The sequence below is a fragment of the Crocodylus siamensis genome, chromosome 8 (genome assembly GCF_052110815.1).
Source record: "Crocodylus siamensis isolate JL-2025a chromosome 8, ASM5211081v1, whole genome shotgun sequence".
Classification (NCBI taxonomy): domain Eukaryota; kingdom Metazoa; phylum Chordata; order Crocodylia; family Crocodylidae; genus Crocodylus; species Crocodylus siamensis.
In genome coordinates this window covers 54,983,296-55,007,090 of record NC_143402.1, presented here as the reverse complement: position 1 = coordinate 55,007,090, position 23,795 = coordinate 54,983,296, and the positions used below count along the sequence as shown (strand labels likewise).

Sequence of the window (23,795 nt, the reverse complement as noted above, 5' to 3'; positions counted from 1 at the left end):
AGGAGTTTGGATATTTGTTAGCTGGGGAACAGGCTGACACAGTGCACTTGGTCTACAAAAGACATGTTGTGTCATTTATGAACATTTCCAGGGCAGGAGGGAATCCCCTAGTCTGCATCCCACAGACTCATCCCACTCCCAACATGCTGCCCTGTGTGAACCAAGGCTGAGCAGTTAATTGCAGAGGACAGAAAGGACCAACCAAGCAACCCCATCACACTGCCCTCATGCTGGTACATGCAGGGTGAAACTACTCTAGGCTGGATTCACTGTCTCTACCCCTGCAGCTGCAGCAGCCTCCCCCACAGCAAGGCCAAAGCCTGCTCTTAGGCTGGCCTCCTTGCTCAAGAGTGACACAACAGGCAGCTGAGCATTTCCATCACCACCTTGCACACTCCTGCATTGGCCCCCTCTAAAGTCTCCTCTCCTGGCCTGTAGAACACAGCGCGTGTTGACAGGTTTATCACCTGGACACGGCTGTTTGCCATTGCCTGATGATCTCTTTTATTGCTGGCCAAATGGGAATGAGCCACTGAGGCTTTCCAAGCTGTTCAAGCTGAACTACGTAGGCATATGCCCTATGCCTACATAGCTGAAGCCTGAACAGCTGAACTGCAAAGCACAGACCTGCAGAACCCAACAAAAAGACTCTGGATCCAGAAGCAAGAGCTTCTCTGGTGGCCAGCTGAAAGGGAAGCCCTCCTAGCTGGCTGCTTTCTTTTCTTTGGGCTAGGAAATTGGGATACACTGTGAATGTACTGTTTGTCCTCCGCTTTCAGCAGTCTGCACAGAGAACCCAAGCCAGGAGGAGCAGTGACCAGAGCCATAGGTGACTCCTGGCAGGGGACATTAGAGCCTGCATTGCTCACAGATGGTACCAGGAGTCTGCAGCTGGTGTTATGGAAGGGCTGAACTTGCCCTTGGGGCTGGAAACTTTTCACTGCCAATATGGTTCCTGCTATGAAGAGGCAGGAGAAGGCCAGCTGACTTGGGGGACGAGGGTTGGAAGAGGAGCTGGGAAATCAGGCCTAGTAGCATTTCCAACCCTAGGGCCAAATGGAGGTAGCAAATCAAAACAAGAGAGTACCAAAGGGCACCATACATTGGCCACACCAAGTTCTGCTCCCCTCTGCCAGGGACCTGGGGCCAGCTGGTTGGCCTTTCACACTGTCTGCAAAGCTGAGGATAAGAAGGCTACCCCGTTTTGTAGAATACTTAGAGGAGTGCACAGTGTGGTGGTGCTATTAGCTTGGCAGAGCAAAAGGCAGGCTGTTTGGCCCCGGGCCTGATCAAGAAGGAGCACTACAGGCCGAAAGGGACAGTGATGACAACTCCTCCACAAAGGAATGACGCCACAGATAGCCTTCTCCTCACACAGCGAGGGGGAAATTGGCAGCTTCTGGTCCCTTCCAGCCCAATAGTGAGAGGCAACCCAGGGACAGCCATGCAAACTCAAGGCCTCTGCTCAGCCATGTGGCAAGGCCAGGCTCCCTTGCATGGTAGGGTCCAGTTTTAAGCCCCACAGCCCTCTGGGTCCTCAGCCTCTGTTGTGAGTGCGGTGAGGACTAAGGCCAAGACCCACCCATGCCATTCACATCAGCCACCAGCCACTGAGGGTCTTTGCTTTCACTGCAAACCCTGAATCCTATTCGTGGCCACTCCAGCTGCCCCCACTCCTCCCATCCCAAAACTTGCCCCATGAAAGGTCATGGACTAGGATTTCTGCTTATGCTCGACAGTCAGCAAACTCCGGTGCCTCCAGTTCCCAGGTGAACAGAGACACTGAAACTCAGAGCAGCTGCTCCTTCAGGTCCACGTTATCCCACAGGTCAAGCTATGCTAGAGGAAGAACAAAGCTCCGTTGTTGGGCAAGACAGCACGGCTGCCAATCTCCCCTGGATTCCCACACTGCAGAGGCCTTCTCCTTTTAAATACACTAAAAGCAGTGTTTGATGGACCCCAAATTGGAGAAAGGGGAAGGCAAAACTCAACCTTGATCTCTGTCCTCCAATGCTCCTGGCTTCTACCCAAGTGAAACAACTACACCCTAGAAGATGGGCTTTTCCCAGCCTAAGGTGCCATGCCAAGGACACAGGATCACCAGGTACACAGCAAAGCCTACATAGGTTATTTAGAATGACCTGCTGAAGAAACTCCCCATCCCTGATCCCACTCTAAACCTGTCAGAGTGTGCTGGGCATCCTGGGGGCTTGCTGAAGCAGGTAAGAGGGAGATGAAAGTCAAGACTGATCTGCCCAGCCCAGAAGGAGCACAGCTCCACACCAGGACAGGGCACAAAGATACCCCACTCTATCAGGCTGATACTAGACAATGCTGCTCTGCTCCGACCCACAGTTGCTCCTCAGATGTCCCTCTGCTATCCCTAAAGTGCTCGTGCCAATGCAAGCCTCCTGGGAGAGAATGATTGTAGCAAACCCAGACCCTGCCCCTGTCATTCCAACAGCATGGGAAAGTGAGTGGCATACACCTGGGCTCAGACAGCACTGCTAGGGGGACAGCCTGTGTGTGTAGGTAGATGCAAGGGAGGGACATGGGCTGATGTGGGAGTAGGTTTGGAGAGACATGGGCTGCTCCAAGAGCTACATGAAAACACACCATGGTGCAGGCCTGGCTAGGGCCCCAGGTTGGATCTACAGTCAAGGCCTGACCTGCTAGACCAACAGGACAGAGTGAAATGCCCCAAATGCCTGTCAGCGAAGAATGTGGGGAAGCTCCTCTGAGCAGCCCCAGCTGGTCCCAAGGCAGTGGGGGTAGGGAAAGGATGTCCTGCAAAGTCCTCTGTAGTCACTGGGCATGCATCTCCATGGGATGCATGCCCTACAGGGCAGCAGCAGGGCCTCGATGCAGGGGTGATGAGTTTACTGTGCAGACAAGGCCTTTGACTAGAGGGGGAGGAAGGAGGTTGTACTCTGAACCCGACCAGGCCAGACACTGTGGGCAAAATGGACCTGCCCATAGCATGGGCAATACCAGGCTCCGACCTTTAGCACTTACCAGAGGTCGTTCCTGTGGGCCGTGGTCGGGACAGCACCGCAGAGGGCTGGGCCAGGCTCGTCTGCAAGAGACAGAAGGAAAGTGCCACAGTCAGTGCTGGGGCCGGGCTCCTCGATGGCAATGTGCACAAGCCTCATTCGCATTGGGAAGCTTTCCCAGCACCCCCCTCCCCTTCCTGCAGCTGGGTTGGGATTACTGCAGGATTTCCAACCCATACTTAAGAGGGTTTAATCCTGTGCACCAGCGACTCGACGCATAATCGTTCCTGCAGCTAAGCAGTTTAGCGTGAAATCGCACAGGCCTCCTTGCCTGGCTACCCCTTCACCTTTTCTCTGGTGAGATGCCCAGCATAGGTCAAGAGCCAAGGAACCTGGAATGGTTGCAAGAACCTCCCCACATAGGAGCAATCTCCCCTGGGGCACGAGGGGACAGGAGCTGTGAGGATTTTGTTTACTTGGGGATGTACACCTCATACCATCAGGCTGACACGACCTGCTCTTGGCCTGCAGATGTGTGGCAGGGCTGCTGCACTGTGGCGAGGGCCACTTCCCATCTGCATGACCTGAGCCCAGTTTCAAGACACTGGCCTGGCTTGTGGCCTGGGCAGTGCCACAGGATGATGCATTGTTGGTCAAGCAGCATGGAGGCACACGAACCCTCTGCCAGACCATGGCAGGCAGCACTGGGTGAGAGCACTGGAAACAGGATCTGAAGCATGCCCCCATGCTGTGCTTCTGGGGGCTCATGATCTGCTTCCCCAGACCTTGCTGACAACTCCAGCATGCCCTCCAGCTACAGATAGCACCTCTGCTCCTGAAATGGGACCCTCACCACAAACAGAAGTGCAACTATGACAGCACAGTGCAGTGGAAAGGCTGACAGTGGCAGAACTCCAGATCACAGAATATTCAGGTGGGTGGGGACCTCTGAGGATCACATCTAGTCCAACCCCTGCTCAAAGCAAGATCCTCCCTATCCAAACTATCCCACGTGAGTCTTTGTCTAACCTATTCCTAAAACTACACAACTAGAAGGGCCATTGCCCAATGACACTAAAAGCCCTCAAACCTGCCCCCAGTAAAGCAGGAGAATGAGGGCTGGATGTGTCCTGGTGCTGCAAGGCTTATTAAATGCACTCAAGAGACCCCAGGTAGAGGCCACATTCCCCTACTACACAGAAAGGCAAAACCCCTGGTTTGCATCAATTTGCCCATGGGGTAAAATTTCTTCCTGACCCAAATGTGGCAATGGGTCTGACACTGAGTGGAGAGGCAAGACTGCCCAGTCAGGAATCTCTGCATTTAAGTCCCAGCAGGAGCACTGGCACAGCCCAGTCACAATCCCCAGCACTGCTGAGAAAAGTGAAAAGCCCTGACACATGTAGCAACGGGAGGGGAAAAAATTCCCTCCTGGCCCCACATGGCTACCCAGAAAGCCCAGAAGCCTGGGAAAACCAAACACCCTCTACTGTGCTCTGCAACCTGGGGACTGAAGGACTCCGCACATCACATGTCCTTTGAACAAGAGAGCCTTCAAAAAAACAAGGGGGCCTCGTAACATGGCCTCTGCTTCTGGTGTCGTCTGCTCCAGCCCGTGAAAGTTATGTGGTCACAAATGCACGCACCCTCTCCTACATCCCTGTGGGCTATTCTCTCTTCCCAGGTGAAGAGTACAGACACTGAGTGATATGCTCAAAGCCACATGAAGTCTGTGGCAGATAAGGAAACTACTAGGGCTGCCAGAGGTGTAGGGTAGAGCTCAACCCATGGCACTGTCCTTCCATGTCCCAAATACCATCACCACACTAGTAAGAGTAGCTCCCTTTCCCGAGGACCTCTCACCATTGGTCCCATGCCTACAAACTCAGGGGCTGTCAAGAGGAGGGCCTCAGCTGATCTGACCTATCAAACCAGGGTAGGTCTAAATCAAGGTGTTGCTTAAAGCAGTGGCAGTGGCTGCAGCAGCCTGTCTACACTAGAGCCCCCAGCACAGTCCCACCAGTGCCAACAAGTCAGGATTAGCAACACAGAGGTGGTTTTAAAAAGTCAGCAGCACTAGCGCAGCATGGCTGGGCCCCTCTGAGCTAGAACACATAAGCACTGAGTGCCCAGGGTCCAGGTGGGCTTCAGTCCCCAGTACTGAAACCCATGCAGCACACTGCCCACAGGACCTCGCGATAGCTCAGACTGCCTACCCAGGCTGCACTCACGCCTCCCAACATAGCACCATCTTAGGGAGTCCAAACCTACACAACTGCCAGGCTCCAGGGACTGCTGCAAACACTATGGGAGAGCTGCCAGGTGGGGGCATCCCCTGGGGCAGAAGTGCGAGTCCCTCATGTGCAGGCTCTGCCAGCCAAAACTCACCTCAAGCATAGAGGGCATGGGGACGCTGAGCAGCAGCTCATGGAAGCTAGGCGTCCTGTGCAGTGTCAGGCACCCTGCCAGGCAGCCACGCTCCATGCCTGTCAAACAGCAGAGGTCCCTTGGGCCTCGTCACAGGAAACAAGCACCTCACAACCCTGCTTCAGCGGTCGTCACCTTGGGCCGCAGACTTCTCAGCAGTGAGAGCCAGCTCTGAGCCAGGAAACCAGCTGTGTTTTTGGGCCAGCCAAATCCAAAACAGAAGCATGAGCTCTCTGTGGGGCCAGCGTGGCCACTGGGGTTGCCCTCACCGGGCTACATGGTCACAGAACTGTTCACAGAGCTGCAAGAGCACAGCTAACCCAGGGAATAGATGAGGCAGAACTGATCATACAAGGGAGCTGGGATGGCACGAATGAGAGATCCTTTAATACTTAGCCCTAAAGCCAAGTTACAGAGTGAGCGAGGGAATGGGATGCTGCCAGGACTGGCAGAGACATGACGAGCTCCTGGGGAATGTGGCTCAGCTCTGTAATGCACTCTGAACCATTGATGGCATCAAAACTCCTTCTTCCCCTCCTGTGGACCTGGACAAAGTGCACTGCCCAGCCTCAGGCTTGCAGGTCTGAAGGACCTGGCATTTGTCTCACAAGCTGACGATTCAACTGACTGTGCTGTGAAAGCAAATGAATGGAAGCCCCCTAGCAAAGGCAGGATCTGGAACAGGAGACAAAAGCATGGACAGGATGCTTATGTGGTAAACACTGGGGAAACTGGCTGACGCCCAGGTAATTTGGGGTTCCCATATCCTCTGGGCAGCTGTCAAAACCTCAGCTAACACAGCATTCTGCCTGAGATTTAGTAACATCTGCCAGAGAAGGCCCGATTCCAATTCTGCTCACACCAATACAACTCCAAAGCAGGTCCCAGGATGGTTACTGAGAGTGCCCTGGTTTTTCTCCACTTTGTGAGCAGAATCTGGCCTGAAAGCGTGGCAGCAAAGGAGGACTGCTTCCAGGCTCCAGGGGCCCATTAGGTGCTAGACTCTTTCCTGGACAGGAATGATGAGGTTGCAATGTCAAGGCTCAGAGGTCATGGCAGGTGGCAGCGTTCGTTCAGGAACCAGAGTCACCACCAAGCCTGGCCTGGAGTGCTTGAGGGAGGGGAGAGAAGCTTCAGCCTTTTATATTTAATGCTCCAAAAATGTTAGCTTTCATAGGTTTCCAGAAGTCCTAGGAGATGGGGGCTCAGGAGCAAGGCGTGGCAGGACAAGGAGCAGAGAGCATAGGCAGGCGAGGAGGACAGCGACAGAGGTGGTTTCCAGGAGCTCTTTTGTTCTCAGTAGCTCCAGCATGACTCCTATTTTTAGCAACTGTCTCCTTTGGAGGAAAACATGCTGTGATTTATCTTCCTCCTGATGAGCACGTAGCTGCACTGCCTGCAAATCCTGGTTTCTTGGAAACAGCCAGAGATGAGAGTTGAATGCCTTGGCCTTTGCAGGCTCAGATTTACCCACTATGGTAATCCAGTAATAACTTCTTCTCTGTACCTCTGGATAGCAGCAAGGATTATTCTGGGACAATCTGAGAGCAGACGTTATGAGCTCCGCTTCAAAGCAGCAGAAACTCTTGTGTTCAAGCAGCTGGAACACCCGAGAGGCAGAACACTGGTGCTGGCCTCTGTCACTCTGCCTCATTGCCTGAAACATGTTAAGGTGCCTGGGATGTAGAGATGCTTTCAAAATCAACATCCCACGTAAGCTCACACACGAAGTGGCTGCCAAAACTCAGCTTTGGCAGGACAAACTTTCTCCGAGGAGCCATCACCTGGGAGACAGACACTCTGAGGGGGGTGACTTACCTGCCAAGTTTCAAGGTCAGGAAACCAAGAAACACCAGCTGAAAGATCTGCGGCTCATCAAGAAAAGCCACTACATCCTGGACCACAGTAAATAAAAGTGACCTGAATACTGAAGAGGCATTGATAACGCATCACGGGCATGCAGCTTCTGCTTATCTGTTTAACCTACCCTCAAGGAGAGAACCCCACATGGAGAATCATTCACATACATCTCCTGGGAATGAGGAAGTCTGCAGAGCAAGGGGAGAAAGGGCAGTGGGGCCTGTGAAATATTCAGCACAAGCTACTACGGAGTGCCTGTACTACCCTAGCACCAGAGCCTACAATCTATTTTGGAAGGTGCTTGCTACAGAGCTGTTTAGCTGTGAAGGGGATACACCATTGCCAACAACACAATTCCTCCACAGAATCCAAGAGCAGAGGAAAAATTCTGCAAAAAGGAAAAAAAAAGAAAAAGAAAAAAAGGATACCAGTCTCCTCAGAAAGCATGTGCTAATTACAGAGGCCTCTCTAGAGAGCGCGGTGGGTACAAGTATAAGGAAAAGCTCTTAAATGGATTTTGGGACAAAGAAAGTGCATTGGTGCATAAAACTCGCTGTTCTTACTGTATCGACCCAGAGACACTGCACAGCACATCAAGCTGGAACTCACAACTTCCACTGGAAGGGAAATGTTGATGGGCTCCACTTTGATTTAGTTCCAGAGCAAAGATATCCTGGAACACTTCTCACTAGATGGAATTTCCGAATAAAAAAAGGTTCTGGAGAATTTTCCAGTCACAATTTTGAAATGTTGCTTTGAATTTTGTTGGACATTTCTACCTTAGTTTCCAACACGTCAGTAATAAAAACACCAGCAGCTGATGCAGTTTCTGTTCTACAACAAGCTTGATCTGCCAAGGCCAAGTATGTCAAAGTCCTTTACAGGGACCACCCATGCCAAAAGAAGCGTACTATGCACTCTCAGTGCCACGTCACAATAGCAGTTAATAATGTCTCCTGCCCAAGCTGCCACAGGTTGGCTTTGCATTTCATTATTTCAGAAATAAAACGAAGTTTTGATATTTTAACAAATCTGTCCTATGACATGCAATACAAATAGCCCTACATAACATGCAGCACTGCTATGTGTCGTGAAATACACACGGAACTATAAAAATTAAAATGCCCATCAAATAAAATACAAATTATGTTTAAACATTTTGAAATGAAATTTTTGTTCCATAGCACGTTTTCCATTTGGGGAAATCTCTATTATATCTCTGGTATTCTGACAAATCTGCTGCAGTTTTGATTAAAGCTTTCTAACCCTGCTAGCCAGGAGTTGTTTAGGCTGGTCAAAGGAGGAGTAAAGGATTGGAGTTTAGGACAGAACATTTAAGTTAGATATTAGGAAAATTATTTTCTAAATGGTGAAGGCTTATCCACAACAGAATGGTTTCTCCAAGGGGCTTGGTAAAACATGTTACTCGAGGCAGCTGAAACTGGATTGGCAAAGCTCAGGAGGAAAGTATACAGGACAACTCTTCAGCAGCCAAGGAAGGGAACTGATGATGTTCTACAGCTATTCCTTCCCTAACCTCTACAAGCCTTACACTCAGAGTTGCACTGCTCTGAGTGACTCCTGCCCAGGGAACCCAACAATGAACACACTACCTGCTGAGAGGTTTCTGACTTTCTCAGAGGTGTGTAAGATAAATTCAGGCACAGAAAAGACAGATATGACTCAGCAGCCCCACAAAAGCGCAGAGAAACCCATACAGGAAGAACAGTGTCCAACCATTCTAGGAATGGACTTAGCAGAGGGGCAAGGCACTGTCCTGTCTTCTAAGTAAGGGAAGATGCAGCCCAGAATGATTTAGCAGGATTGGAATTCAAAACAAAATTGTTTGCAGGCAGTTAACCTAGGACACTTCATTTATGAGCCAAGGTACTGGCTTGTAATGATGTCCTCTGATGTCATTACATCATGGGAACCAGCCTGGAGAGCTCCAACAGGACAGTCCACCTTTTGGAGAACAATTGGTGACCTAGTCAAGCAGAGCAACATGTCAACTCAGGAGTGGGCTGTCTGCTAGAAAAAGTGAGTGTGCCAGCCCACAGGCACAGCCCACTGTGTCCCAATGAAGTGAACATCACTTTAGCTACCACAAAACCCACTGCTGCTTTTGTAAGCCAGAGCGCCATGTTACACTGATCACACTTTCTTGGATGTCCATCTGACCCCTCAGTTCCATGGTATCTGCTCACCATACAACCTTTAAATGTCTTTGTCCTCAATGCCCTCTGGATATGGGGGAAGATAAACTGTCCTTTTTATCAACGGGAGCAGAGAAGCTGAGGCATTTCCAAGGTATGCAGGGAGTCTGGAAGAGCAGGGGCTTAAATCCAGATCACCCAGCTCACAAGCTAGTGGCCAAAAACCTGCGCTCTCCAGCAGCAGAATGCTAGGCAGATACTAGTTCCTCCTGCATACTGAAGACATTGCCAGAGGGAAGGAACACCAGCCAGGCCCTGCACTAAATGAGGAAGATGTCTAGTGAAGCGACTGATTTACTGAGAAGCGGCTGACAGAGAGCAAACGCTAGGTGAGCAGAGAAACCCGCAGACAATTGTTTGTGCAGTCGTAAAGGCAGCAGCCAGATCTGTCTGCAACAGCAATCACATCCACAGAGCTCCACGGGGAATCAGTGCTGCGGTGTGTCGGGCTGGGCTCGTGCTGGAAGTGCAAATGACGGCATTTAGTACCAAGCCTGCTGTCAGCGCTCAAGAAGACGACGGATCTCGGCTATGACCCGGTCAGGCACTCCCTGGGTTCTCACACAGGCCCCTTGCCTTGGGTTGCATTCATGTTGGATCCCCTGGGCTGAACACGGGCAATGGAATACCCACAAACCCCACAGGTTGCCGGAAGTGCTCTTGGCATGTCAGCTGGTGGCCATTGATCTCCTGGCCCAACGAACCTAAACGGCACTCAACTTTCACAAGACTGAGGCAAGGGTGTCACAGATCTACTACGTGGAGGAGTCCCATCATCCAGCCCCAGTATTTCCCCTGGGTCTGGAGCAGACCCACACATCACACACCATGCATGCCAGCACAGCTCCATGTGCCAGGGTCAGAATAATAGCCACAAATGGTGCTTGGCTCTAGCACATAGCACCACTACCCCTCCTTCAGGACATGCACCAATCATGGTGCCTGTCCTTGGTCTGGGACTCATGCTGCATGTGGCACTTCCCTCCCTGCCCTTTCCACTCCCCCCACAACTAGCTGCTCCAGAGCAGGTGCTGCATGACCTCTTGACAGTCCTGGACCAGCTGGAGTGGGCACTATGTGTAGTGCGCCTCCCGGACTGGCCTTGCATAGGCACCATGTGTGATACAGTCCTGGACTGGCCAGATTGAGCGCGTGTGCCTGGATCTGGAATGTAGGAGGTCTGTGGGCCTGAACCAGGCCATGTGGCTAGGCCCGCACAATTCATCTGGCCCATGGACTGGCCCTACACTGCTTATGAGGCCTGTGGAGCCAGATAAGTTTGATACCCCTGACTAGGGAGAAACAGGTAAAGGCACCAAGAGGTTAAAGCCAATACTTACAAGAACTTCTAGTTTTATGTTCCCAGTCTGGCATACCAGAACTTGAGCCTTTTGGCTGGGAACAGCTGGAATCAGGAAGGCAAATAGGGGGAATAGAAAGGGACTGGTCAGGCCCCAGCTTCCTTTACTTCCACACTGAAGATTAGTAGATTCTCCAAAATTTGAACCTAAATAAATTCTTCAAAAGGACAGGGAAAAAAATGTAGCTTTCACTTCTAATTGGATGCCCCTGCCCCCTGGGCTGCCATCAGCTCTTCCTTCTGGAAGAGGAAGAGGCCTAGACCCCAGCCCCTGCAGTAACTGAAGCTATGGCATCTCTGACACACAGTGATGGTATGAGCCTCAAAGTCTGGGCAAAACTTGGGTTTGGGTAAATTAAGTTCTTCCCAGCTGCACTTCCTGCCCCACATGGCCAGAGAATGCAATTAGATGCTGTACTCCTCTTGCACTTCCTGTCCTAAAAGCTGCTGAAACAGCTGCTGCACTCAACTTGAAGGATGGTTGCATTTTGGTACCAGGTAAAGGGATTCAATCCAGGCTCTCATGCTGACAGCCAATGCTGTGGCCAAAGAGCCTGCAGTTATCAGGACTGTTAAACCCCCAACCACAACTCCACACTCCTCAACAGCAAGATTAGCAAAAGCTGAGCTCATCATCAAGTTGTGCAAGCTTGCCAAGGCCGTACTGAAACAAGATTAGCGAAAGCTGAGCTTATCAACTAATTGCACAAGCTTGCCAAGGCCTTGTTGAAACTTTGCAATGACTAAGGTTAAAGTAAAAACGTTAATCCTCTAGTCAGGTAGAAACAGATGCAACAAGACGTCACTTTGTTTGGGCATGAGTGAAGCATAACTAGTCTTAAACCAGTAGGCATAGGGAAATTATCATAAAGCATGATTATGCATTAGATTAGCTAAGTTAAAATAATAAAAGGTAAGGGCAGTCAGACATCTTCAAGACAGCTGAGGTGACATGCTATCCCATGGAGCCTGATGGTTCATCAATGCTCCTTGGATAACACATCTGCTTCGCAAGGTAACTTGCCCATTGTTCGTTAGTAAATTGTGTTCTTTTTTAATAAACGTGTTTTACAGAGTGAAATTTGTCTCTCCTTGCATGTCTCGGCACTGGCCATGCCTTAAACGCAACTGTTCAGGCAACATCACCGAGATACTCAAACCTTCTCATAAGCAAAAAACAACGGTGTATTCCACCCCTCCTCTCAACTCCTAAACACTCATTTCGCTGCTGCTGCTGGCCAAGGCAAGCATACATTTTGTTGGTACTGCTGAATTCAGAAGAACAGGCATGCAGGACATGACTGCCAAAGTATTCAGATAAAGGAGGAGTTTTTGCTTTTTTCTCTGGAAGCAGCAAGGCTTGGGGTAATCTTTCTTTTGAGTCTGATTGAGAACAAGGCCCTGGTCAGGCCCAATTTTCTGGTCATCTGCAAATGGAAGCAACAGTGGTTGGTCTCCACTGTTCAGAGCAGATTGCCAAGAATAGCAAGTGTAACCTGGGAAGCTCCTGAGGTCAAAGTGACAGGTCTGTCAAAAAGAGAGTTCTTCTGTGGTAGAGGAGGTTTTCAAACCCCTCCTCTTGGCATCATCTCAAGTCACACCTGGGTTCAGCTTCATCCCAGTGCCAATTCCAGGGACTGAACAAGCCAGGGAATGGTGCCACTTACATCTGACATTTGGGTTTGCAGGGCTGGTGCTACCCTGTACTTCTGGCTCTCCCTGGGCCAGGTCACTCACTCTTTGGAGGGAACTCTCCAAGTAGCAGAGATTACGGGAGAGCCCCAAGTCATTGGCCCCCAACCCCTGCCCCTCAATGATGTAGGGGGGGGGGAGTCTTGAGCAGTATCAGGATATGAGGGCATTTCCATCTGTGCCACAGTAAAGGGACAGGGCAAAAGGTGTTGGCAACCACCAGCATGGAGAAATGCAGGGACAATAGCCAGAAGTGTGAACCTGTTTTCTTTCCATCTGGACAGCCCCAGGTCCCTTCCAGAAGCTATATCCCAGCCACAGCATAAGGATAGATTCAGCAGGTGTGAGGTAGCAGTGAAGCAGTATTAGGAGGCCAAGAGCTCCATGGACATGTGTTCTGAACTGGAACAACTGTCCAGTCACCAACATATGTTCCCGCTTCACTCTGCATAACCTCCGTGAGAAGAAAGTGAACAGTTGGGTGATAAGGCATGCCAAAACAGACATCCAGACTGGAGGGCACCCACCGCTTGAGAAGGTAATGCTTTCTGAACATGGGAGAGAATTGGTTCTGAGTATTCAGGGGAACGGAACTCCAGTTTTAAAGCCACCCTTTCCTGAGCAATGCCCATGACTGGCTCAGGGAAGGAGCCTGGGGAGAAGCAGGCTGCTACAGGACCATGCAGGTCAGATGGAGGCTCCATGCAGAAGAAACCTTTAGGGCTAGGAAGTTTAATGACCAAACTGCTCTGTGCCATAGCATGGGACAGCACTGCTGAGGTGAGAAGCACACCAAGAATCAGGTTTTCTAGACACACATGAGCTGCAGTATCCAAGCTCAAGTTAGCAAGGACAGGGCAGCCACAGTGTTATTCTCTTGTGGGAACACCTCATTTGGACCAAGGTTCTTCTCCCTCCTTTCTGCCAAGGGGCAAGATGTCTTGGAGGACACTGGGGAGTAGCAGAGCAGGCCTGTAACCAACACTGTCCTGAACCGTCCCCCAAGATGGTAGGCTGTACCAGGGCAGGAAGAGTTCTCCTGCCTTCTTCAACAATTCTCACCAGGCCCGTCTTCTCCAGTCTCCTCCCTCCAAACCCTAACCCATCCAGCACTGACCTTGCTTCTCCTACACTGCCTAGGGTTCATACTCTCTCCTTTCCTTGGGACTCCTGCCTGGGGCCCCATTCCTTGGTACAGCCAGTCAGCATCCCCATTTGTGTGCATGCAGCAATGCAACAGACCCCTGCTGCACTTTAGTCTTTCCAGATTCTGCATTTGCCACTCTAATTCCTCCTTTCAGGTGGTACACTGCAGAAGCAGATGCCGCCCCGAAGAGCAAGTGGCAGGGTTCACAGAGAGCAACCATGTCCCCACTCAGCCCTGGCACTACCAAGATGTGCTGTCAGCACAGAGGTTGCATAACAGGCTCTCCACCCACTGCCCACATAGCAGTCATGCTCTCTTCGGACTCCATAGGGTAAGGACACTCTAGGATTCCAACACAATGTTCTGAAAAGGAGGCAGACCTTCCCCCTTGATATGGGGATCAGGATTGGCCCTGCCAGGATACTGTACAGTGAAGAACTGTAACCTGGCCCCTTGTCTATATCCTGAGGGATACCCAGCATGGGTTTGTTGCAGGTAGGTCTTGCTTGACCAATCTAATTTCTTTTTACAACCAGGTGACCCATCACCTGGACAGGCGGTCTGGTATCCCATGATGACCTCTTGGCAAAACTGGCTAACTGCAGGCTTGACCTCACCATGATCCGCTGGCTGGGGAATTGGCTCCACAGTAGGACCCAGAGGGTGGTGGTTGACAGAAGCCAATCATCTTGGTGTGTGGTCACCTGTGGTGTCCCTCAAGGCTCTGTCCTAGGGCCTATACTGTTTAACATCTTCATCAATGATGTGGACATTTGTGTCAGAAGCAGACTGGCCAAGTTCGCTGATGACACCAAAAACTCTGGGATAAAACATCCACACCTGAGGACAGGAGGGTGATCCAGGCAGATCTTGACAGGCTCATGAAATGGGCAGATGAGAACCTGATGGTGTTCAACACCAAAAAATGCAAGGTTCTCCACCTTGGGAGGAAAAACCTGCAGCATGCTTATAGGCTCGGCAGTGCTATGCTGGTTAGCACCAGAGACGAAAGGGACTTGGGGGGTCATGACTGACCACAAGATGAACATGAGCCTTCAATGTGATGCTGCGGGTAGTAAAGCAAGCAAAACTCTGGCTTGCATCCATAGATCCTTGTCAAGCAAATCCTGGGATGTCATTCTCCCATTGTACTTGGCAGCTGGAGTACTGCTTCCAGTTTTGGGCTCTACAATTCAAAAAGGATGTGGAGATGCTTGAGAGTGTGCAGAAGAGAGCCACGCATGATCAGAGGTCAGGAAAACAGACCTTATGATGAGAGGCTGAGAGCCATGGGGCTCTTCAGCCTAGAAAAGTGCAGGCTCAGGGGTGATCTGGTGGCCACCTATAAGTTTATCTGGGTGCTCATCAGGACCTGGGGGAACGTCTGTTCACCAGAGGGCCTCAAGGGATGACAAGATCAAATGGTCACAAACTCCACTGCGACCAATTCAGGCTGGACATAAGGAAGAACTTCTTTACTGTCCGAGCCCCCAAGGTTTGGAATAGGCTGCCACCAGAGGCGGTTCAAGCACCCACTTTGAACACCTTCAAGACACATTTGGATGCTTATTTTGCTGGGATCCTATGATCCCTTCTGACTTCCTACCCATGGGGCCAGGGGTTGGACTCGACAATCCTCTGGGGTCCCTTCCAGCCCAAATGTCTATGAAGTCTATGAAGTCCACTCGATCCATCTCTGCAGCTGTGTCAGAATCCTGGATTTCCTGCAAAAAGTCTGGGGATCCTGGTAGCATACCAGGTGCTTCTTGGGCTGGCTGTCCATCCCAGCTGGAGCAATTCTTCACATCTGTGCCAGGTGGGGGGAGTAGGGGGAAAATTCCTATGATCCAGACCTGTCTCTGTCTCTTCCTGTGCTTTACTGTACTGCACCTTCATCCCCATTCTGTTCTGCTGCTACTGGCAGTGCCCCATTGTCTGTGCCAGCTGTTCTATATTTCAGCTACATGTTATGGCATGTGTGCGACCATCTGCTGGCTGCCATCTCTTCTTCTCCCCAGACAGACACCAGAACATGCCAGGTAACCTCAGGCCAGCTGGAAGCATGCTTGGAGGAGGCTCTCCTCTGACAGACCAGTCGAAAATCAACCACGTGAGTCTTCCAGCACTGCCCAGCAACCAGGGACAGGCATGTTCAAGGGCCACTGCACTCTTGGAAGGGAACTTGTTATGTAGTGATGAGAGCAGAGGGTGGCAACCATTGGCGCGACTCCACTTCAGGCCTCTCGATATCCACATCCGTGGGTCAGGCTCAGTTTTCAGTGTCAAGACCTCAGCATGGATCACTGCAAAACTGTTTCTGGCCCCATGAGATCTTTAACTCGCCCCCTGCCCAAGGCTGCTCAAAATGTGCTGTATCTTGAGTATGAGCAATGCCATGCACTCATGTTGTGATGCACACTATCTGCCACAGTGATTCTCAACCAAAGGGGTCTAGGGATCTTTTTAAGAGTGCCATGCAATATTAGTGCTGTTAAGTGTCCAAATGCCTCCCCTGTGATTCACAAGATAAACCCAGAGTTCCCGAGCATTCCAGACGTTCAGCCCTGCGGTGGTATTTCAGAGTTCTTTGCAACAGAAGAATTGCTCCAGTATTTTGCTGGGATTAAAAAACAAACAAAAAAACCCCCAAATTAATACAAAGAGCTGGCATTTTCTGAGCATGGCCTACAGTCTACTGAGGTTGAGAACAACTGAACTACCTCAATCCCAGGCTCTCTTGAGCAAGAGGACTGTTCCTTGTAGGCAGGGCTGGCTACCAAAAGCTGAGCTCACTCATTCTGTGACTGCTTGCATTAAATGCTCTCACACCTCAGCCACCGGGCCTCCCAGGAAGTTGTCTCATCCGGGCCTGTGCAGCACAAACCAACTCAGTTAGTCCCCAGCCTGACCACAGGTGAAGAGCTTCAGCCCCACCACATCCGGGGCAGAGAGGAGCTGAGAGCTGCGACAGCCATTGACCTTGACTTTGGAAAGCCACCGTGCTGGTGACACTTATGAAATCTGTTGCGAGCTCCCTTCAAGACACCCTCTTTCAGAGCCTGTTGCAAGCCAGGGACAGGTTCTTGGCCTCCTATTGCAGGACTGAGCATGAATCTGTAGTTGTCTTCTCACCAGGGCCGGACGCTGGAGAGTTTTTTCTGCAGGAAAGCCGGCTCTGGGGTGCCAAGTAAGTGGGGAGGGAAGAGCAGCACTTCTCTTCTCCCAACCAGCCTGACATTTAGATGCAAGCAGCCCCATGAACCCAGACACCTCATCTGAAGTCTCACCATGGGAAGCAGCAGCAGCAGCAGCTGCTGAGGATCTATGAAGCAGGTCCTTGTGTACCAGCAGCCGGAGCCTTTCCAAGGCTGGTGGATCTGAGGCTGGCAGGCTCAGTTCAACATCAAGGGAAAGACGGGCAAATCCTCTTAGTCCTTCACCTATCCACTCTCCTGGCTCCAGCTGCCGCCTTCAGCTCCTCTCTCACAGTCCCTCTTCTCCCCCAGAAGCCACAGGTGGTTTGACACTGGTGCCTGCAGCTTCAAGAATGGTTTACGATGGTCTGATGACATTCTTTTGAGCCAGAAAAAGTCTCCTTGGATCCATACAGCACCCTGCAGCACTCAGCATGAGGAGGTCCAACCCCAATCCTCACTCCTTCTAAGTTAGGGATCATCTCTGTGCGTCCAGAGCATGCTTGGTGCAACAGGGAGCGTCTATAACATAGCAGCAGCCCATGCCCTCCGGTCCATTCCCAAGCACCCTTTCTTGCCACAGTGCCCTCTCCCTGTAAAGGCCACTCCAAGGTCATCTCCAATGGCCAGAGACCCAGGTCTTGAGAGCAGCTTCTGGGGACATCCCAGAAAGTCTCATCACATGCTTCTTGGTCTAGGGCAGGCCTGTAGGCACAGGGAGCGGGGCTTGCCAGGAACAGCAGGGCTGGGACATGTCACCATTTCCCTGCAAACAGCCCCAGAGAGCTCCAAATCCCTCCAACTCCAGAAACCAGCTCTGGGTCCACACAGCCCAGCACAAGTCTGCATGCCAGTTTAGACTGGCCTGGAAGTGAACCCAGAGCCTACTGGCAAGTGAGCTTATGCCTCCCAACTGATGATTTTCTTGGGAGTGGAGACTGTGGTTTGCATGTCAAACAGTAGCCTCCTCTGCTCTCTGCTGCCCCTAGACATCACAGGACTCCAGTCCCCCATTTCCTTTCATACAGCACATGCAATTACTGCTTAGTCACCTTACATGCACTTTGAGAGACCCAGTTCTCAACGAGCTCTGCCAACACTTTCTCCCTTCCTCCAGTGCTTGGGATTCAGACTGGGAGGCAAGAGGTTTGCATCTGATCTGCCCCAATGCACTTGCCATGAGAAGTTGCTATCCCAGGACAGACCACTTGTTCCACATGCCAACCCCTGCCATGCCAGGACGGTGCTAGCTCCATGGCCCCACATCCTACTGTGTGCAGAACAATGGACGGGTCCCCTCTAGCCCTTACTCCACATCACCAGCTTGGTGCCATTCTGTCTTTGCCATCAGACCCTTGTTCTCCTTTGAGTCCTCAGAGCACTTATGAAGGCAACGGCTTCTCAGGAAGTGGTCTCTGCAAACGATGGCGGGGGTGGCAGAGGCACAGCTGCAGAATAGGGAGCGAGGGGAGCGCTGAATGAACACTGGCTTGTCCACATGTCTGGAGGGCTCCAGGGCTCATGCCAATGGCCTTGCACTTGTAATCAGCATTAGCATGACACAGGGTCTTGCCAGACACCTCCATTCATTCTCTGGTAGCCAGGTCATGTGCTAATGATGGCCAGCAGGCCACTGCCCCAGTCAGTGAACTGGAACATCCTGGGCTAAATTCCCTGCAGGCAAGCGACCTTCCCACAGGACTCAGCTTCTCACTGGATGTGGCGTCAGCGGCTCACACTGACTTTGCTATCGCCAAAGGTCATACTCTAGTATTCCCAGTTTCTCCCACCAGTCAGCCTTCTGCTTGTGGCTGGGTCCCAGCTGTCCTCCTGCCTCTCTGACCCACCAAGCCAAGGCATGCTCTCTCCAATAGACCAAGACCGTGGTAGCACTCAATGGTGTGGATGGATCCGTGCTTATTGCACATCTGTAATGACACCTGTCTAACAAGCAGCATTGTACTGACTCCCTGCAGCCTGATCCCCTATGTAACAGTCCTTGATTCCCTGAAAGGTCTGCAGGGGTCTTACCCATTCCCACAGTGCCCCTTCCTCCCAATGGCTCACAAATAGCTCTTTTCCTGCTCCATATGGGCTACACTAGGGAAGGGATGTTGCACTGCTGCAATCCCTCAACGCAGACCTCAGAGGCTTGGCATGTGCTGGGCCATTTACAATCTCTTACTGAACGTATCTCTCCCCTTCCATCCCTGGGGGCTCTGGCGATGTGACAGAACGAGCAACATCCTATCCAAATGGGAGCTGCTGGAATATTCCATCCCCAAAGCATGGGCTGGCCCGCATCTCCCTGCAGGGATCCTGCTACAGTTTGCTGAATGGAAACAGAAGACCGTCTTCCTCCACTGTTTATTCTTAATGTGTTGACCAAGCGCTTGCAGGAGTCTGGCCAGAGCCCTCCCACGGGACACTGCTACTGTGGGCACAGCTAGAGGCTTAGCGTGCGGCCTGCACTGGAGCAAAAGCCTAAGCAAACATGATGCCTGTTGGCACGCTTACATGAGCTAGTGTTCAAGCTGCCCTAGTTAGCAGGGATCAGGAAGCTCTGTGTACTCCTGGAAGACAGCTACATAGGAAGCATGACACATCTCTGGATATTGGCCCGGCTCCCTGCAATGTTTATGGTCAGTGAAATCTGCCATGATTTCATAGGACTCAAATAAACATCTGGATGAAGGATTCTACTGAGGCTAAACTGGACGTGATCCTCTTCTGAGGGCTGCAGATTAAGAGCACGGATATCTATGTCAGCAGTTCTCAACCTTTTAAGACACAAGGCCCCCCTTGGAAAATGCCAGCTCTGAGCTTTCAGTTTTTCCTTTCCTTTCCTTTTTTTTCCCCTTTAACTCTGTTAAAACAATAGAGTGATTCTTCTATTGCAGCAAGCTCAGAAAGACCACAACAGGTCAGAATGTTTTGACACCATGGTTTCCTACTCAAAACCTCTGAGTTTATCTTGTGAAGCACGTATAGGTGTTTGCACACCTGACAGGTGGTAATACTTTCCATGAACTTCACAGCACACTTAAAAAGACCTCATGACACCCTGGCTGAGGATGACCCATGTCTTCCTCATGGTCCCCAAGAGTAGACATGCACACAAGCAGATAAGATACACACCCCAGAGCACTCAGAGATTCCCAGAGCTGCATGGTGCCTTATGTACACAGAGCTGGGAAGGAGCAAGCAGGGGATCAGAATAAGAAGAGATGGAGAAGCAGAATCTCAGGGACAGCAATGGTATCCTGCAAAGAGGCAGCAGGGTGCTGTGTGAAATTGTAAGACCCAGAAGGGCTGGTCTGTGGAGGAAGCTGGGTGGTGTGAACCTGTGTCACCAATCAGAGGACAGACCCATTGCAGCTGGGGCTGGAGACACCCAAGCACTAGCGTGAGGCTGCTGAGGTGTTCCTGGCAGGTCCGTTGGTTCCCTGTCATGTTTGTACCTGAACCCTTCCCAGTTTTTAACAAGTTCCTCCTCCCAGTTGCATTCTCATCTTCAGATTTACAGATGGGAAAACAGGCACAAAGCAGCGCCAAGTGACTTGCCAAGGCCAAGCAGGATGTCTGGGGAAAAGCAGGGAGTTGCATTCAGGCATCCTGAGTTCCAGGCCAGTGACTGAACCGCAGGCCTCAGGACCGGATGTACAGTCACCCTCAGTGTCTTCTCCTAGGCAGAGGCAGAGGGAAGCACCGGCAGATGCCTCAGGTTGTTGGCAGTGCTAGGAGAGGACCAATTTTCTGCATGAAGGAAAGCACCATGGCTGCAAGGGGAAGCAGGGTGAAGAGAACCCTCCGAGATGGGTCCTGTTTTCCAGGGCTGCAAAGGAAACGGGGCACAAGCTGCATCATGGAGGGAACACTAAGACCCCCTCCAAACTCCTGAGGCTGCTGTAGAAGCTGCCTTGTCTGCACATAACCATTCCCTCCAGTTCTGCACCAGGAGCCAAGCTGCCCAGCCAGCTTTAATACACTTCCCAGGCTTCGTCTGCACTTGATGTTTTCCTTTAGGTCGATCTAGGTTTGCATTTTTGGCCCCCGTCACTGGAACCCATGAGCCCTCAGCTTCGCAGCCAGAGGAACTTCCTGTCCAATCTCCTACCACATCTCAAGGAAATCTCTCAGAAGACGACGCAACTGATCAGTCTCCTCAGAACTTTCTTCCCAAGATTCTTGGGGCCAGGTTTTCAGCTCTTTTATTAACTGGGCCTCTCACGCTCCAACTGGAGGAATTACAGCCGTAATTCTGCCCCTGCTATTTAGGCCACTCACATTTATATCACTGCCTGTTCCTGAAAATTGGGACAGAGAACTAAATGGCCCAAATTGTGAGCATTAAATTGTTCCCAGACAGAGATCAGAGAGGAAAATCCTGTCCCTTTATTTACCAGTCACAGAAAGCAGCCCTCCTCTGGCAAAAAAATCACTGTCGCTGGAAAGGGAGGCAATGCCATTTATAATGAAGAAGATAATGCAGAGTATTCAGGCAGTCTTCTAACATGTCATGCATCCAAAACTAAACCCAGCAGTCAATACAACATTAAGGCTGAAGAATTGGGCTTTCCAGGCTTCAGGAAAGGAAATGAAGGCAGAAAGGTTAAACCTTAACTCCATCCTCTTGTGCTTCTGCCTTGAAATACATAGCACAGTTCCCGGCTGGTATAAGCCACAGTTTTACAGAGGTAGATTGTACCAAGCCAATACCGTATCTTTGATGAGAGTGCTGATTTTCTAGACAACAGAAGGGATTTCAGTAAAGTGTATGACATGCTGTCACGAAGGAGATGATTACGTAAGCTAGGAGGGATGACGATTAGCGCAAGGTTGCAAGGTGGGTAAGGCTCTCGTGAAAGAGGACATGATCGCAGACTGAAGTGTGAAAGACTGCAAGAGTGGACCTAGGAGCTCCTCAAGAACTGGAAATGTTAAATGGTCTCAAGACAAACCTTTATGACCTTGGCACCAAAATGCAGGAGCATGCAAATAAAATTGGCCAATATTACAAAGCTGGGAAGCATCATCAACACAGAAGTGGGAAGAGCAGCATATCACACTGGAAACAGATAAGATGGTCTTGAGGACCAGGATATTTGAAATGGGCTGAAATTCAGCATTACAGAATGCAAGGTCATGCACTTGAGGATGAATGACAGAAATTGCTGCTCTAAACTGGAGGCTCATCCGCTGGAAACAACAAAGGAAGACAGGGGCCTTGGTGTGCAAATTAATCAGTGGGTGATGACAAATCACCATCAAGAAGTGGCCATGAAACAGCAAACACCATGTATCAGGCAAGGAATGTCCAATGAAGACAGAGAAGCGCTGATGTCAATGGATGAGGCAATGGTGAGACCTCATCAGAAATGGCGTGTATCGCTCTAATCATTTGCATTCAGGAAAAATCAACTCAAACTGCAACAGGTGCAGACCAGGGCTAGCAGGATGCTGGAGAGAGGAAAACCCATCTTGTGAAAGGAGGCTAAGAGCTTGGCTTACTTACTGTAGCAAAACAATGGCTCGGGGGGATAGGGCTGCTCTTTATAACTGTACTGGGGTAAGCACCAGGGAGGGAGATGAGCTATTTACACTGAGAAATGACATTGGCACAAGAACAAATGGTTATTGCTGGTCATGGATGAATCCTGGCTGGGTACCAGAAGGTGGTTCTTAACCGTCAGAGCAGTGAGGTTCTGGAATAGCTTTGTCATCTGAGCAGCAGGCATAAAAAAACCCCAAACAAACAAACAAACAATCTTAACTGGATTTTCCAATGGATCAAATTCAGGTGTTGAGGGTGGTGATAAGCCTGCTGGCTGTGATGGCAGAGACTGGACCCCAAGGTTAGTAGGTCCTTTCTACTCCCACACCTGCATAAAAAAAAATCCCAATGATGATCTAAGCCACTTTGGTAAGTTTTGAAGGATGGCTCATAAGGGCTGTGCCCCTGAAGATGGTGACATACCAGTCTGAGGTACAAGCAGCATCAGCACAGGTACTCCTCAGACTAGGCTTAAAGCTTGGAATCTCAAAGATCCCAGCAGTTCCAGGCTCCATGCAAACTCAGCTGGGATAGCCCCAGGTCAGACTCATCACACTCTCACTGCGGATTCAGGCAGGACCTAAGTTCTGGTACAAGAAACTAGCTAGATCACTGGCACTCATCCCATTCATGTGCCTGGACCTGGGTGGCCAGGACCCAAGAACACAATATGCAGTGCTCCCCATCCTCCCTGTAAGCCCCTCATCATTGAATAGTCTGGGCCTAACTGGGCTCCATGGCACTTGATTACTGTAGGTTCCAGGCTGCTTCACATTGCCCTCACCCCTGGGAGGACATTGCCAATTGGGAGACTGAGATTTATTCTCCAAATCCTCCACCACCATCTGGCTCAATCTGGCCTGATTGTATCCTACCCCTCTCACCCCAGAGGCCTTTCCCAGACCCCAGCACCAACCCCTGAAATGGGGTTGGCTTTGAAGCCCAAACCTTTTTCAGTCAACTCTATCCTGGGGCAGATTCAGAGGCAAGGGCCCATGATGTATGGGAGGTGGAAACTGTTCTTCATCAACATCTGTGTGCAACTGCCAGAAAAAAAAAATTCAGAGCTCCTAGGTTCAATGACCAACAGCCCATGACTGACAACCTTGCTGTTCATGGCATCAGTGGCATATATTGTCACCTGGTTGTCCCTGCACCCAGAGATCAGCCATCCTTTTGCCATCACATGACAGAACCAAACCTTTCAAAATGTCCGCCAGGAACTCAGTGTCCCTCTGTCTAGAAGACCAGGTCCCATTTTTGCCATTGCCAAAGTGATCAACACCACTGAAGGAGGAACAGGGAATTACAATTAAAAAAAAATCCAAGTATCGCTGAAAGTGGCCATCTCA

General features: G+C 50.7%; 1 protein-coding gene across 12 annotated transcripts in view; it reads right to left on the bottom strand.

The window, feature by feature from the left end:
• Positions 1-23,795, bottom strand: part of WIZ (WIZ zinc finger) — a 113,091-nt gene that overhangs the window by 37,229 nt on the left and 52,067 nt on the right. For 10 of the 12 annotated variants that reach the window (XM_090059943.1, XM_090059938.1, XM_090059940.1 and 7 more), the window contains one exon: positions 3,016-3,076. The exons of the other annotated variants lie outside the window; for them this stretch is intronic. In XM_090059943.1, the coding sequence (XP_089916069.1) occupies positions 3,016-3,076 (61 nt within the window). The remainder of the gene's footprint in view (positions 1-3,015; positions 3,077-23,795) is intronic. 12 annotated transcript variants of the gene reach the window in all.